Source organism: Anabrus simplex, chromosome 2 (genome assembly GCF_040414725.1).
Source record: "Anabrus simplex isolate iqAnaSimp1 chromosome 2, ASM4041472v1, whole genome shotgun sequence".
NCBI classification, from domain to species: Eukaryota; Metazoa; Arthropoda; class Insecta; order Orthoptera; family Tettigoniidae; genus Anabrus; species Anabrus simplex.
The window spans coordinates 987,874,688-987,891,183 of record NC_090266.1 but is presented as its reverse complement, the minus strand read 5'-3'; the positions used below and the strand labels follow the sequence as shown (position 1 = coordinate 987,891,183).

The following is a 16,496-nucleotide window of genomic DNA, read 5'->3' as shown; positions in this document are numbered from 1 at the left end:
AATTACAGAAATTTGTAGCTTTTAAATTAAAGAGTAATCATTAATTTTAAACATTCAAAAATGAAATCCTTCCTCACTGCAAAGAACGGATATCGCGCTCCCTAAAACAACAGATGGTTCGAGCTATCTCTCTCATTCGACCCTTTTTCTACCTGGACTGAGCGGCTACTTCAAATGCGATAATGTGAACCTACAAAGCACATTACTGGCATCGGATGCTGGTTAGGGTATGCAGATAATGTGCTCGTGGTGCTACGCGCTTTCAGTTTGGTCAGACATAGACCCTTACATTAAATTCACTCTAAAGAAAGAAAATAACAATTCCATTAACTACCTTGATCTCACGATATCCAGAAAAGAAGACCATCTTACCTTTAAAATATTTAGTAAACCCACACAGACCTCCACCACCATCAGCTCTCATTTTTTTTCTTTACGTCGCACCGACACAGATACGTCTTATGGCGACGATGGGATAGGAAAGGCCTAGGAATGGGAAAGAAGCGGCCGTGGCCTTAATTAAGGCCTGGTGTGAAAATGGGAAACCACGGAAAACCATCTTCGGGGCTACCGACAGTGGGGTTCGAACCCACAATCTCCTGGATGCAAGCTCACAGCTGCGCGTCGTTGCTCTCATAAAATGGCAACCTGATTAATAGATCCTACAACATTCCTATGCCTCAATCTGACCTTGACGCAGAATTATATACAATCCGCCAAATACCATTAAATAATGGTTTTAGTCTTCAATATATAACCAAACTTAAAAAATAAAGTTAGACACAAATCTAAATCCAACCTCGTCAGAGAATCTAAACCACTAAGAAAATATGCCACTTTTACTTACAATGATAGCAATACTCATCATATCACTAACCCCTTACAGAAATATAATATTCAGGTAACATTTCGAACTACAAATAATAATTCTCGTCAGCTCTATAACTCAAACTCTATAACTACAACCAATAAATTTGGATGTTCAGCCATATACAGATTAAAATGTCCCAACTGTAGGACAACTTATATACGTCAAACTGAAAGAAACTTTAATATACGCTATCTTGAACATGTTAATACCATTGAACACAAGACATTTTCTGCTATGGGTCAGCCTGTTTCGCATTTCAACCACCATTTTACTGATATCCAGCAAGACTTAGATATAATCTGTTTTAATCAGAAAGGCCCTTTTCTTAACATCTCAGAAGAATATATCGTTTCTCTTTACCAATTTACCCATCCCGCTTTCAATATTAATGAAATTTCAGATAATAATAATAAGGTTCTCTTGGAGTCGATAATCCCTATAGTATCTACATATTATGATAAAAAGTTCAACAAACACTGTACTGATCAGGCATTTGGTCACAGGAGTCCCGGGTTCGATTCTCGGCAGGGTCGGAAATTTTAACCATTATTGGTTAATTTCGCTGGCACGGGGGCTGGGTGTATGTGTCCTCTTCATCATCATTTCATCCTCATCATGACGCGCAGGTCGCCTACGGGTATCAAATCAAAAGACCTGCACGTGGCGAGCCGAACATGTCCTCGGACACTCCCGGCACTAAAAGCCATACGCCATTTAATTTCACCTTGATCCTAAGCCAGCGCCAAGCCCACACAGCACGAACAACTGCTGAACAGTGTACTCCTGTCGAGTGGTGAGTTTATTTTTCTTGTTACGTTGTCTTAGTAAATTTTTCACATTAACCTAGGATCAATTCTCCATTTTTCTTTCTATATACCGTATCCTTTACATCGTCCACATGGATTGATGCGAGTTAAATTACTTGCTTGAACACCAGGATATCCCTTAGTTTTAATGCAGCAGCATAATGTTTTTATAGAGGACTGTATCCATAAACACTCTCAATTTCATATGCATGCACACATTTTTAATATTTGTATGATGTGTGTTCAACGGACCAATGAAGTGATACTGCTGTTATTCATATTAATAGACTAATTGTTCATTAAGATTGAAGATCCATACATGGACTACACATAGCACTGAATAATTCCAATATTTGTCCCTTATGACTTAGTGTGTTCATAACTTTGAAAATGTAATGGTCCTAGTTGACTTTTTAATAAGACATTTTATTTTAACTTTAAGATTACTATGTCCCTTCTTAGATTCTATTTTGTTAAAAAGTAGCTGAAGATGACTGTTTCAGCAGTCCAAACTAGTCCTAAATAAATGAATGACAATCAGTTTATGTCAATATATTGATTAGGTGGATAATTAAATCCTTTAGCCTAAGAAGAAATAAGTAAAGCAAATTGTAAAAAACAGTCCGTCCCAAATACCACTAGAGACGTGCAAGACTATACTGTAAAGAAGAGGGTATATTCATAAACTGGCTTCCATCAGATACTGCACAGTGATACAATTGGAGAAACAGAAGCACATGTAGTCTTCAACTGGATGGACAGAACTCAAAAGGAACAATGATCTTGTTCGAAACAGGGATTTTGTTGGATTTTCAGGGGTATCTGGATGAGGTGGTGTGCTTCTCCAAAATTGAAAGAGTTTTGGCCCACTGTGATATTTAGGGCAGTTTTCGAGTGTTGAATTTTTGGAGCACTGGGCTACTACGGCTACAACGCTCAGTGAACGACAAGCTGGCACACTATTCAGCAGGGATTCCTAGCGAGACTACGTAAACAGTGAAACAGTACACTGTACCCAAACACATTGTGAATAAAGATATGAATATCAGAAAAAGTGAGAATGTAGCAAAAGCGGTGCTGCGCCGAGTGGCTCAGACGGTTGAGGCACGAACCTTGTGATCCCAACATGGCAGGTTCGATCCTGGCTCAGTCTGGTGGTATTTGAAGGTGCTCAAATATGACAGCCTCGTGTCAGTAAATTTCTTGGCATGTAAAAGAACTCCTGCGGGACAAAATTCTGGCATCTCAGCATCACCAAAAACCATTAAAAGTAATAAGTGGGATGTAAAAGCGATAACATTTTTATTATAGTAAAAGAGGAAGAATCTGTGGCAAATGTGTGTGGTGTAAAAAAATCAAACGTCTTAGGCATTTTACCCACAATATTCAACTACCAAGAATAGATGGAATAAAGAAGTACAATGTGTGTTTCTTTAACCATTTGCATTACGTCACACCGACACAGGTAGGTCATACGGCGACGATGGGACATGAAATGGCTAGGAGTGGAAAGGAAGCGGCCGCGGCCTTAATTAAGGTATAACCCCAACATTTGCCTGATATGAAAATGGGAAACCATGGAAAACCATTTTCAGGGCTGCCGACAGGGAGGTTCGAACCCACTATCTCCCGAATACTGGATACTGGCCGCACTTAAGCGACTGCAGCTACTGAGCTCCGTAGTACAATATGCTGTGCATTGATCATTGTATAAATAATGCTCATGTCAGCAATAAATACCACAAGGAGTAAGGAAAAGAAACTAACTATGAATACGGTGGTGCCAACACAGTGGTTTTCCCACTAAATCTAGGCTTTTTTTTACTCTTCGTCAGTGGGTAAATTTTAACACACGGTGGGTGGTGGGAAATCTAGTCTTTTTCATGCTTGTGTGAGTGGATATTTTGGTGGTTTAACAATTGAAGTTTTGTATGCAGTATAATAGAGAGTATAAAAATGTAGTAGTTCAAATTTAAGTTCTTGACGTTGAGGTTCGTAATGCCAATAAAAGACGAGCGAGGGTAGACATGAGCTGCAGGTGGAGTTGAGGTGTAGGGGATTCTCTTAAAAATATGGAAGCCAGGAATGCTTCAGGATCACTTCTTCCGGTGTCTACAGAGTCGTCGATTCTCCTTCTGGAATTATGTAACTTGGACGAAATGCAAATAATATATCAGATGGAAAATTGTGTCCTTTGCAAAATGGTTCCAAACCATGAAATCAGTTAAGTCTGGTGCAAAGTGATGAAATGCTGCGGTGCAAATAACACCAATCCATTTCAGGAGCTGGCAACATTTGCACTGCCGCGCCTAGTATTGCCATAATCAAATGTAGAATTGGAGACAATTGTCAGCCAGTAAAACATTATTAAAACTAAAGCCAAAAATAGAATGAGACCTGAAGTGATACATTTGCTTTTATTAGTTCGGCCAGGACTGAGAGGAAACGAGCATGCTGCCACATGAGCAACCAAACTAAGTATTACAGTACGTAGGGACTGTGAAAACATATCAGACATGTGTTTCTACTACTGCTTCTTCCTCTGTGCCTTCTATCAAAGACATCAGCGATCTCAGACTATTAAGTAATTTCATCATGAAATATATTTCAAATACTTTTAACCTTTGAACTACGAGGATATACTGTACTTACTTTTCTCGTTAATATTTCGTAGTATTTTCGTAACTCAACAAAGCTTAAGGAGGGCAGGCTAGTGGTTTCTAGTGGTTTTCAAGCAATCACTTAGTGGATAAACCTACTCCACTGTTGGCAACACTGTATGAATACCATGTAAAATACATGTCATATGTTTATCCACATTTCATCTTATCCTAAACTTCCCACATCATGACTGAAGATCTGTTAAGATGCCCCGCCCCCCCAATGAGTGTTGATACTCATTCTCCTGATGTAGGTAGGAAGCATAAACATGCTTATTGGGGGGCAGACAATAAATGGACGAAGATGTACTGGGACTGATAAGGAGAAAGCTAATCTTTTGAAGATGGTAGTGCGAGAAGATACGGAAATTGTCCTTATACTTTCGCGATTTCTTCATATTTCTCCCTCTTCTCAAAGTGAATTGTCATTGTGGATGTCCTATTGTACATTTCTTTCAATTTCTCTAGCTTTTTAAATGAGACTGGTTTGCACTTGTTTGTTCCTTTCCATTATTTATGAAGTATACAAGATGTTTGCTTACTGCACCTGGATAGTGAATTTTCTTATTCATTTTGAGGAAATGCATGCAAATTATGGTACATCTTTAAGTATAAAATAGTGTTCTTTTATAAATATTAAATCTATTGTAAATGTAATGAAATAATGTCTATGTAAAATTTTCATTTCTACTCTCTTTTTGTGGATCAGGTATGAAAATGTAGGCACAGGCCTCAAATCAGATGGCTGCAGTTAAATATAAGGGAATTTAGTGCATTTAACGTCTGGTACTGCTGAAGTGCATTCGAACAAAGTCAGGTGATGCAGTAAATATTAGATTAGGAAACGAAGTCTTAAAGGAAGTAGATTAATATTGTTACATGGGTGGTAAAATAACTAACGATGGCAGAAGTAAGGAGGACATAAAATGCAGGGTAGAAGAAGCAAGGAAGGCCTTTCCTAAGAAAAGAAATTTGCTCACTTCGAACATTGATATAGGAATTAGAAAGATGTTTTTGAAGACTTTCGTCTGGAGCGTGGCATTGTATGGAAGTGAAACATGGACGACAACTAGCTCAGAAAGAAAGAGGATAGAAGCTTTTGAAATGTGGTGTTACAAAAAAATGCTGAAGGTGAGATGGATAGATCGAATCGCTTATGAAGAGATAATGAATCAAGTTGGTGAGATGAGATAGATTTGGCTAAATTTGACCAGAAGAAGAGATAGAAAGATAAGACACGTCTTAAGACACCCAGAACTTGTGCAGTTGGTTCTTGAGGGAAGTGCAGGCGGTAAGAACGGCAGGGGTAGACCAAGGTATGAATATGTTAAGCAGATTAGAGCAGATGAAGGATGCAACAGTTACGTAGAAATGAAAAGGTTAGCACAGGATGGCGTGGCGTGGAGAGCAGCATCAAACCAGTCTATGGACTGATGACTCAAACATACACTGCTGAAGTATCCCTGAAGAAGAAATTACTTTAGATGCACAAGAAAATTCATATCGATTATTCCCCATTTTTGTTGTGTTTTATTTTCAAATTTTTGAGGTTACGAAAGTCTAGGATATTAAAAGCTGTAGTGTTAAGGAAATAAAGTCTATTTATCTATTAATATTTGGTACATAAATTATTCCAAAGCAATTATCTACTAAAATCAACAAACACCAATTAAGGGACAAAAGGGCATTAACATGTAATAAATAAAACCCAAATGATACAACTTCCAATCCCAGCAAGTTCTGAGTTGTTATAATCTTAAAGCACAACTACTTTACCTGATTGCTTTTTCCACATACCTTTAAATTTACCTGTTGGATGAGAATCTCATCAGAGGAATTGGTGTTGTTACAGCAATACAGGTATACTATAATATTTGAAATGATCTACCAAAATAAACAGCACCAAGCACTTTTCTTATCTTGTCTTGAAATGCTTGTGATAAATATAATGCACTAATTTGCAGAGTTCTTGTTGAATCTACTAATATCTTCCTTTTGCAGGTCTATAACTCAGGTTATACTGTTGAGTTGGGAAATAGGATGTTTGTGTCATACAAAGTAATAACTAGGAAGGAATTTCAAGATGCTCTCTCTAAGTACTATTATGCAGATGTTCGACAAATTGATTTTTCTACTCCACAAATTGCAGCCACTACTATCAATGATTGGGTGAACAACAAAACTCATGGCTTTATTAACAGGCTTGTTGAACCAGGTATGAAATATTTACAGTATTTTTAAGGTGCAAATATGATAAGAACTTGCATGTTATGTATCACAGCCCAAGTGTTTCCTTATCTTGTTGAACCTCAATGCAACAGGGGTACTTCAGGAACTTCACCTCATATCAATTCAGTAATTCAGAAAAATGCAATAAAAAACTATAGCAATGTACTTTTGGCTGAATGTCTTTTGGCAAGGATTCTGAAGGGTAACATAACTAAGCCAAGTTGTTAACAGGCCTTGATACATGAATTATATTGCAATATATTGTTCAATATAATAATATTATTAATAATTAATATTATTGAATTCTAGTTCAAAGTTGCTTCTTTCAGATTCTCTCAGCCCATATTCCAGAATGATGTTAGCAAATGCAGTATATTTCAAAGGAAAATGGAAAGTACCCTTTGATCCTGATGTAACGTCCATTAAGAACTTCTACCCACAGGAAGGCGTATGCCACAAGGCTTTCTACATGGAGATCCTAGGGACATTTCCATATGCCTACATCCAGGAACTTGATGCTCAGGCTCTGGAGTTACCTTATGAGGTTAATAGTCACAAGAAATTATTCACTGTTTCTTTCCAACGATTTTACAAGATCAAAGGAAATAATCTAAATATGAAATATTCCAGTATTTAATTGGCTCCACCAGTGAACTAATAATAGTAAATTCCTACTAACTGTATGTACCTTTAATATAATGTTAAAACATCTTAAGATACTATTCTCCCAGTGATTGAAGTCTGTGATGAGTTAGTACAAGAAATACATGTTATTTTATGGAGATTTACTAGTTTGATGAAGCTATGGTAGGGATGTTCCGGTGACTTGAAATTATCCCAATTTATTCCAAAGTTAATTCACTCATGAGGCTACGAGCTTCTTTTAAAGTCATGTCCAGCAGATATACACTGCCTGGAAAAAAAAGAAAAAGAAAAAAGAAGCACCCAGAAGAAATGGTCGGATGTCAATGGAACTTCCTACATGTACACACCATCAGTCGGTATATAAATGATTAGAGTTTTAATTATCTGTGACCGGTAGAACGGCCATCAGAGTGCATTAGTGTTTTTACCAGGCCTGGTAGGATATATCAGGAGCATGAGTAGCGTCAGATGTTGAGTGATCACTGTAAAGAACATGGAGATGCTGCGTACTCATGTGAGAAAGAGTAATTAGCACCTGACAGAGTTTGAAAGAGGCCTAATTGTGGGTCTCCATTTGGCCGACTGGTCGAATCATGCAATATCCAATTCGTGGGGCATTTGGTTGTGACAGTGGCCCAATGTTGGACTGCATGGGAACGTGAGGGCAGGCATACTTGTCGTCAAGGTTCCTCTTGACCACGTCTGACCACCACAAGGGAGGATTGCTATATTGTGCACCAACCACATTGTAATCCCTTTATATCTGCGCCTGCCATCCAAGAACAATTCATGGACTTCCTGCAACATTCTGTGTCATCCCGCACCATTGGTCAGAGACTAGCAGCAGCCTGACTAGGGAACTACCGTCCTATGCTTAGGCTGCCATTAGAATCACAACACAAACGGCTGCATTTGAAATGGTACCGTGACCGGGAAGCATGGACTGCTGGTGAGTGGTGTCGAATTGGGTTCGGCGATGAATCACGGTTCTGCACTACCCTGGATGACCATCGTCTAAGAGTATGGCGGCGACCTGGGGAGAGGTCCCAGTCTTCCAAAGTTTGGAGAGGCACAACGGTGTTAGACCTGGTGCCATGGTATGGGGAGCCATAGGGTATGACTTCAGGTCATGGCTGGTAGTGATTGAGGGAACTCCGATGGCACAACGGGACGTCAAGGACATTGTACATCCTCATGTGCCACCTCTCATGCGACAGTATCGCAGTGCCATTTTTCAACAGGACAATGCTCGTCCATACACGCGCAGTCGTGCATGTCTCTACGAACTGTTTGTGTGATGCTGAGGTACTCCCATGGGCAGCAAGATCCCCAGATTTCTTCCCAATAGAACTTGTGTGGGACCAGCTCGGATGTCAACTCCATCCCAGTGCCAGTATATTAAGGACCAGTTACAACAGTTGTGGGCCAGCTTGTCTCAGCTTGCCTCAGAAGAGGATACGGCTTTATGACACCCTTCCCAACTGATTCAGTGCATGCATCCAGGCCTGATGGGGTGTAACGTCGTACTGATAAGTGGGCTCGTACCGCCGTAAATTTTACTCTTATTTTGTAATCACTGGAATAACATCACCTACCCTCTCAACACGTGAAGTTCCTCCCCTGGCCCTCCCCTTTTGGGTGCTTAATTTTTTTGTCAGGCAGTGTATACATACACACAGGATGTTTCAAGTTTGACGGCAGAACTTCAGAAATGGATTCCTCATATAACAAGAAGTAAAATGTCTACGACAACATGGGTCCGGAAATGTATGGTTACCGAGTTATTCGAGCATGTACTGTTATGTTACATAAGTAATCAAATTGTGAATTAATGTGATGTGGGTCTGAATATCCTTCAGCGCGTGCAAATGAAGTATAATGATCTCCAGTTAAATACGTAACTGTCGCCATATCCGTGGCTAGTATGTAATTGTGGTGAGCAGTCTGCTCTGAAGTGACACGTAAGTACTAGGAATGTTAATGTATCCATAGCCATTATCAAAGGTATGTAGGGGTGGTTTGTAATTGCCTGTGCCCATGTTTTGCAGTCCGGAAATGTACAACAACTAAGAGCTTGTGACCATGCATTACATGTACGGTTCGGCGGATGGTAATGTATTGGAGGTACACTGCTTGTACCAGGAACGCTACCACTGTGCAGATTACCACACCGAAGGACATTTTAAAGAATTCATCGCCACCTCTGTGAATACGGGAGTTTCACACATCCACCAGGCAGCGGGGAACGACCAAGAAGTACAACACCAGAGGACGAGGAAGGTCTACTCAATGCTGTGGAGAAAAGTCCTGAAGTTAGCACAAGGCAGTTAAGCCTGTAGAGGAATGTTTCGCAGGTGACGATTTGGAGACTGTTACGTGAAAACTTGCTATCTACAGTGTGTACAAGCCTTGTCTCCTGGGGATTATCCTCCAAGAGTAACATCCTGCCATTGGTTCTTGCAGCAATGTGGTATGATGCCCAACTTCACAGTTATTGTTTTATTCACAAACGAAGCAACATTCACAAGGGTCGGAATCCAGAATTTGCATAACCAGCACGTGTGGGTGGACACAAATCTCCATGCAACTATCCAATCGTCTCACCAACAAAGGTTCACCTTTAATAATTGGGCAGCCATTGTTGGCGATTGCTTGTTGGGACCCTACGTCTTTCCAGGGAGACTTACCGGACAGAACTACACAGATTTCTTGCAAACTGCATTGCCTGAGTACTTGGAAGACATGCCACTTACATTCCGTTGACAACTGTACTTCATGCACGATGGTGCTCCTGCACATTTCAGTCAGTCTGTCTATGTGGAGGCATCTGAATGCACATTTTCCTGAGAAAATGCCTCAGAAGAGGATACAAAGGCTTTATGACACCCTTGCCAACTGATTCAGTGCAGGCATCCAGGCCAGAGGGGGTGTAACGTCATACTGATAAGTGGGCTTGTACCGCTGAGTTCTTTGTAAATTTGACTCTTACTTTGTAATCACTGAAATAACATCACATACCCTCTCAACACGTGAAGTTCTATTAGGCCACCCCGTTCGCCCGACTTAAACCCTCTGGACTTTCACGCGTGAGGACACGTAAAGTCTCTCGTGTATTCAACTGCTGTCGTGGATGAACCTATTCTCCATGCATGCATTGTGGCAGCATTTCAGACGGTACAAAATACACCATGCAGTTTATATGATCTGAAGGTTGATACATCTGTAACAATACATTTCTAGACCCATGCTGTCACAGCCTTTTCATCTTCTTGTTATATGAGGAATCCATTCCTGAAGATTTTACGTCGAGTGTTGAAACATCCTGTATATACATATACAGTAAAATCTGTCCTACCCATTGTATACAAATAACCATCCACTAAAATACACTGCCTGACAAAAAAATTACGGAGTGGTTGAAAGTGAAAGGAACTACATATGCTGAAATACATATGTGCCTTTATTGAACTGATTACAATATGGGATGAAAGAGACAAGGCCGTTGGCAGTTACAGGTGAAATGTTAGCGCCAGGTCAGCAGAGTGTCACACCTAGTTGGCCGTAATACATGCCCTTATGAGGTTCAGGATGTTGTCAGTCTTTGGATCCTCTCCTGAGGCAAGTTCATCCACAGTTGTTGCAGCTGTCCCTCCAGATCCCGCAGGTTGGTATTGGAACTGAGTCACCTTCCATTGTCAACCCACACATGTTCAATTATGGAGAGGTCCGGGGATCTTGCAGGCCACGGGAGGACCTCAACACGCTCTAGGCAGTCCATAGACACAATAGCTGTGTGTGGACGTGCATTATCTTGTTGGAACACTGTCCCAGAGTGCTGTGCCGTATGGGGTAAGACGTGCGGACGCAGAATGTCTGTGACGTATCGCTGTGCTGTCAAAGTCTGCCGAAGCACTATTAGAGGTGACGTGAATGTATATCCTATGCTTCCCCACACCATGATGCCAGAGATTACACCTGTATGTCTTTCCACAATATCGAGAGGATCTGCCCTCTGCGCCGCCTAAACCGCACACGATGGTCATCAGAGGTTATGGAGAAGCAGGACTCATCAATGAACATGATGGAACACCAGTCGTCCTCTGTCCATGCCTCCCGGGCAAGGCACCACTCCAAACGCAGGCCTTGGTGTTCTGGTGTCAATGGCATCCAACACATGGGGCGGTAGGATCCCAATCCGGTGGATACGAGTTGTCGAGACACTGTGTGGGAATTCACAGGATGTTGTAGAGTTTCCAGTAGATGTTTGCACATGGCGGATGCCGAAGGTATTGGATCCCGCAATGCTTGGTGCACCATGCGACGGTCCTCCATCGGAGTGGTGTTTCGTGCTCGACCCGAACCTGCATGACATGATTGGGTGCCCTCATATACCCACTGATTCCAACATCAGGCCACTGTGACATCTGAATGGTCCACATGTCTGGCAATTGCATGATACCACCAACCAGCCTCATGCAGTCCCACAATGCGGCCTCTGTCAAATGCTGTCAATTGGTGGATAAGTTGTCTAACACACCTGTGAGGCATTGCGCGTACTTCCTACTGTATGTAGTCCTCTCTGCAAGTCTTGCTTAACTGTCTGACTCATAGCAGTTAACTGGTAACAACTTATCAACAACAGGATGGTGCCATCACGAATGTGTACTCTAGTGGGCGTTTTACACATTGTGGAGTGAATATTTAATTTTTGAGACTCTTGTTACAGTGGGCCATGCAGTTGATACAGTGGATGTAAGACAATATACTCTAGTAGGGAAGAAGAGCAATCATTGCTCATTACCTGGTTAAGTTGAGGTTTGTACTGGCTGCTCCAAATAGGAAGCAGGTCTTAAGATAGCAAGTCACCATGACCATCTGCCAGTATGAAGTACAAAAATTCTATATAGAGGGTAGAATTGTATGATTCTAACTTGATCCCTTAAAACCAAATTTTAAACTAATGCTTTTAAGATGACCTTTGAATGATGATGAGAGTTGCATGTGGGGAAAAAAGCAAGAAATCTAATTCACCAGTGTATTTCACTAAATTAAGAAATACCCTACTGTTTTTTTTTTTGTTTTTTTTTGCTAGGGGCTTTACGTCGCACCGACACAGATAGGTCTTATGGCGACAATGGGATAGGAAAGGCCTAGGAGTTGGAAGGAAGCGGCCGTGGCCTTAATTAAGGTACAGCCCCAGCATTTGCCTGGTGTGAAAATGGGAAACCACGGAAAACCATCTTCAGGGCTGCCGATAGTGGGATTCGAACCTACTATCTCCCGGATGCAAGCTCACGGCCGCGCGCCTCTACGCGCACGGCCAACTCGCCCGGTAACCCTACTGTTATCTGAACTGAGAGGATAATTCAAGAGGCCTTGTATGGGGATAGGGTTCTACAGCTTGGTCCCATGAGCCACCACTGCTGTAGTATCTTACTTCTCAATGAATAATAATAGGAAAGGGATTCAGTAGACTGCAAAAAGGAGGGGGAAAAAAGGTTTTAAAATTATTTTTACTTTAATTATTTTTTACAATTTGCTCTATGTCGCACCAACACAGAAAAGGGCCGGGAGTGGGAAGGAAGTGCCCATGACCTTAATTAAGGAACGCAGTGTGAAAATGGGAAACCAAGGAAAACCATCTTCAGGGCTGCCAACAATGGGGTTCGAACTTACTATCTCCCAAATGCAAGCTAGGGAAAGGATTAATCCACAAAGTAACTATATACCTAAATTACTCCTAGAGCTTTTAGCTTCCTTACTTCATTAACCACAAGTGCAGCTGTTGACATAACAAGCAATGTTTCTTATGTTACAGGGTAACAAGTTCTCTATGCTGCTACTGATGCCCAAAGAAACAAAAGGTATTAATCAGTTGACACGTGATTTACCGTACAGTCCCCTGCAAAATATCATTTCAAAACTGGTCCAAACCGAGGTCCTTGTATCAGTACCTCGTTTCAAGATGGAGTACTATACTGATTTAGTTTCTTCTCTCAGCAACGTAAGTACTTCCATTGTAGATCTATTGCAGTACACGTCAGGATATATTTGAAAATGGTTGAAATTTTACACTCTCTGCTCATAAGAATAATTTTTTAAATTGCAATAGAAAGTAAATCCAGCCTTCATGAGGTATGAGTGCATAACTCACTCTACAATGCCAAGTACCAATTTGAGGAGTATATACACATACCTGTACTATAGCACTTTGCTTTCTCATTTAATTGGTCAAACTATATGCCTTTTGTACTTAAGTTCACACCATATACAAGAGCTCCAAGAAGGAGAATTTCATTATAAATGTTTTAGGTATAATCCTTTGTGACACTTAGCACTGGGAAATATGAGATTTCCAGGTCCATCAGTGCATTGCATTTTTTATTTCTATCATTCATGACTCAATTCTTTCATTCTAAGCGCTTTTATTATTCTAGGTGTCCAAATTCACTTAGTTTTTTTAATTTGATAAGGTCTATTACCATACCTTGATATTAGATCCCATAAGTAGAAAATTATACCACCTTGATTCAAATTTGCTATTCACTTTTTCATTTATTTTTCTGATTACACAGTATGAAAGTGCACGATATTGTCCTTAACGACCAGACAAACCCTGAAAGTAAAGTAGTCTGATCCTATATGTCACTCAAGCATTTTGTGTGCCTATATAAGTGCACTCTCAGCAGCAGAAATGTTTACTAGCTACACCAGTCAAAATGGATGTACGAGAGCTCAGTGAGGTTGAAAAGAGTATGATAATCGTTGCACACCAATTCCACCTGTGAGATTTCTGGCAAGTTTCAGATATCACATTCAATGGTGAGTGATGTAGCGATGAGATGGAAATGCCAGGGAGTTATAAAAACCTTACCTCGACCTGGGAAGTCAAAACAATTAACAGATAGAGACCATTAAGCCTTCGGCATGTGGCGAGGTCAAAACAGCAAGCTTCATTAGAAACTATGACTACAGACTTTTCAACTGGCATCTGGAAGTGATGCCAGTACTTGTGACTTTTGTTGAGAGATGTTTGTATTTCGATTCCACGGGCGAGCTGCGGCACATAAACCAAGCATCACTAACCGAAACACCCACAGTTGGTGGTACAAAACAGATTGCCTGTGGACTCTAGAATATTGGAAGAGCATCATGTGGAGTGATGAATCACGTTACCCGTTGTGGTATTCAGATCTATGTGTATGGAGCTGGCAAATGCCGAGTGAATGTACTAAACGGTTGTTCCCACTGTAAAATTAGCAGAGGAGGCATTATTGTATGGACCTGCTTTTTATAGTTTGATCTTGTCCATTGGTTTTAGTTCCTTGACCCATGAATTCTGAAGCCTATCAAGTAATACCGGACAATTTTACACTATCTACCCTGTGTCAACGATTTGGAACCGACCCTTGTATAATGGACTCACCCAATTCACCAACAACTTCAACTTCCGCGATCTACTGTGAAAACTAAACTATGGTGTTTGCCTTAGTATGTGCTTCATTAAGACCTGTATTCTTGCTATCATACCTGCAACTACACCTTAGGACTTCACTAACCTCACTTTTCCCTTATCAAATATTCTGGATCTACCTCTTACTTGTGCTAAGTTCCCCTGTCACATGACATATCCCTCGATGTTGCCAATGACGCAACTGCTCCCGATTGACTTCCCATGCATCACGCCTTCTTCTTATGCAGTCTTCTCAACCCTATATAACTTGAGCCTTGCACCTGACTCATCGTTCATTCTACGAGTGAGCCATGGGACGAGACTTAATGTCGCCTGCCTGCAAGTTAAGGTAGGACTCTGTCCAACTATTTTATATCATCTTCTCCAGGGACTTAGTCGCTACCAAGTCACTATGGATCCTTCCTCAACGCTCTTTCTCTTTCTGTCAAGTCAACTGACTTAATCTACTTTTCTCTTGTAGTGCTTTCTACCACACATCATTTTCTCAAAGACGAATTCTCTCCTGTGGTGAACGGGAAGCACAATATTGCGGAATGTTTCCTTAGCCAGTAAATTGCATGAACACAAATGGGACTACTCGAAGAAACGTCAACATGTTTTATTTTTGAACTGCATGTTCCAGTCTGTGAGTGTGGGACATTTTTCCGAGTCTTTCACTTGTTTATTTAGTGTATATGTTCATCTTTTTGCACCGGGCGAGCTGGACGTGCGGTTAGGGGCGCGCAGGTGTGAGCTTGCATTCGGGAAATAGTGGGTTTGAACTCCAATGTCGGCAGCCGTGAAGATGGTTTTCCGTGGTTTCCCATTTACACACCAAGCAAATGCTGGGGCTGTAGCTTAATTAAGGCCACAGCTGTTTCCTTCCCATTCCTAGGCCTTTCCTATCCCATTGTCGCCATAAGACCTATCTGTGTCGGTGCAACGTAAGGCAAATAGCATCTTTTTGCATAGCTGCTTTCTCATGAAATGGACTCCTATGTTGGAGAAAAATTGTGTAACTGGCTGGAGTATTGTGATTTAATGATAAACTCACACAAAAATCTAGGTTGTAAAATTGACTCCTACATTTGAGATATGTCTCTCCTTAGAAATGACCGTTACCTCTTCTTACAGTTGATTGTACAAGGCAAAATGCAGGGTCGAAGAGGTGTTGGGAGAAGGCGAACATCATGGCTTGGAAACATCAAAGAAATGGACTGGAATTCACAGTGTCGCAAGACTTTTTGACCTAGCATGAGACTGCATTCGCCACAGTGATCGCCAACATCAGGGGGACCTGATATGGTACTGAGATGAAGAAGAAGTCTCTGATACTGCCAACTGTTCAATGGGTCTCTCTTTCATGACGTATGATGGTGAAACGATCTGCATACCTCCCAACCTTCGAAAACTAAAAATGGGGAGATTATCGTAACATCCCTTTCCTGCCATGCCAAAAATCATATGAGCAAACAGTCCAAAATACAAAACATGAAAATTCCCTCGACTCACTAATACATGGGAACTGTTACGATTTTTTCAGAAAATCGGAATTATTGCTTCACCATAATCAAACATCAAACCTTGAAAGAGCACACCACGTCATAATATCTAATTATAACCAATAAGCTAAATTAAGCTAACTCTTATGCAAAAAGCAGCACTTTCTCTGGCTCTATCACGTGGACGAACACTTCAGAATACCTTCTCTAAACGAAACTGCATTAATAAATAATCACAGCTGAATTTATTTAAGCCATATTGGTCAACGTTCTGAACACCACAATCTTGACCATGGCAAACAAAAACACGATGCACACAAGGGTGAAACA

General features: G+C 40.8%; 2 protein-coding genes across 3 annotated transcripts in view; one reads left to right on the top strand and one right to left on the bottom strand.

The window, feature by feature from the left end:
• LOC136863754 (constitutive coactivator of peroxisome proliferator-activated receptor gamma) overlaps nt 1-16,496 on the bottom strand; it is a 1,011,420-nt gene that overhangs the window by 498,071 nt on the left and 496,853 nt on the right. The gene's annotated exons all lie outside the window — the stretch shown is intronic.
• The window catches only part of LOC136864906 (uncharacterized), a 349,415-nt gene that overhangs the window by 292,237 nt on the left and 40,682 nt on the right, over nt 1-16,496 (top strand). The window contains exons 11-13 of the mRNA XM_068226495.1: nt 6,339-6,552; nt 6,896-7,110; nt 13,030-13,215. Coding sequence (XP_068082596.1) covers nt 6,339-6,552; nt 6,896-7,110; nt 13,030-13,215 — 615 coding nt within the window. The remainder of the gene's footprint in view (nt 1-6,338; nt 6,553-6,895; nt 7,111-13,029; nt 13,216-16,496) is intronic.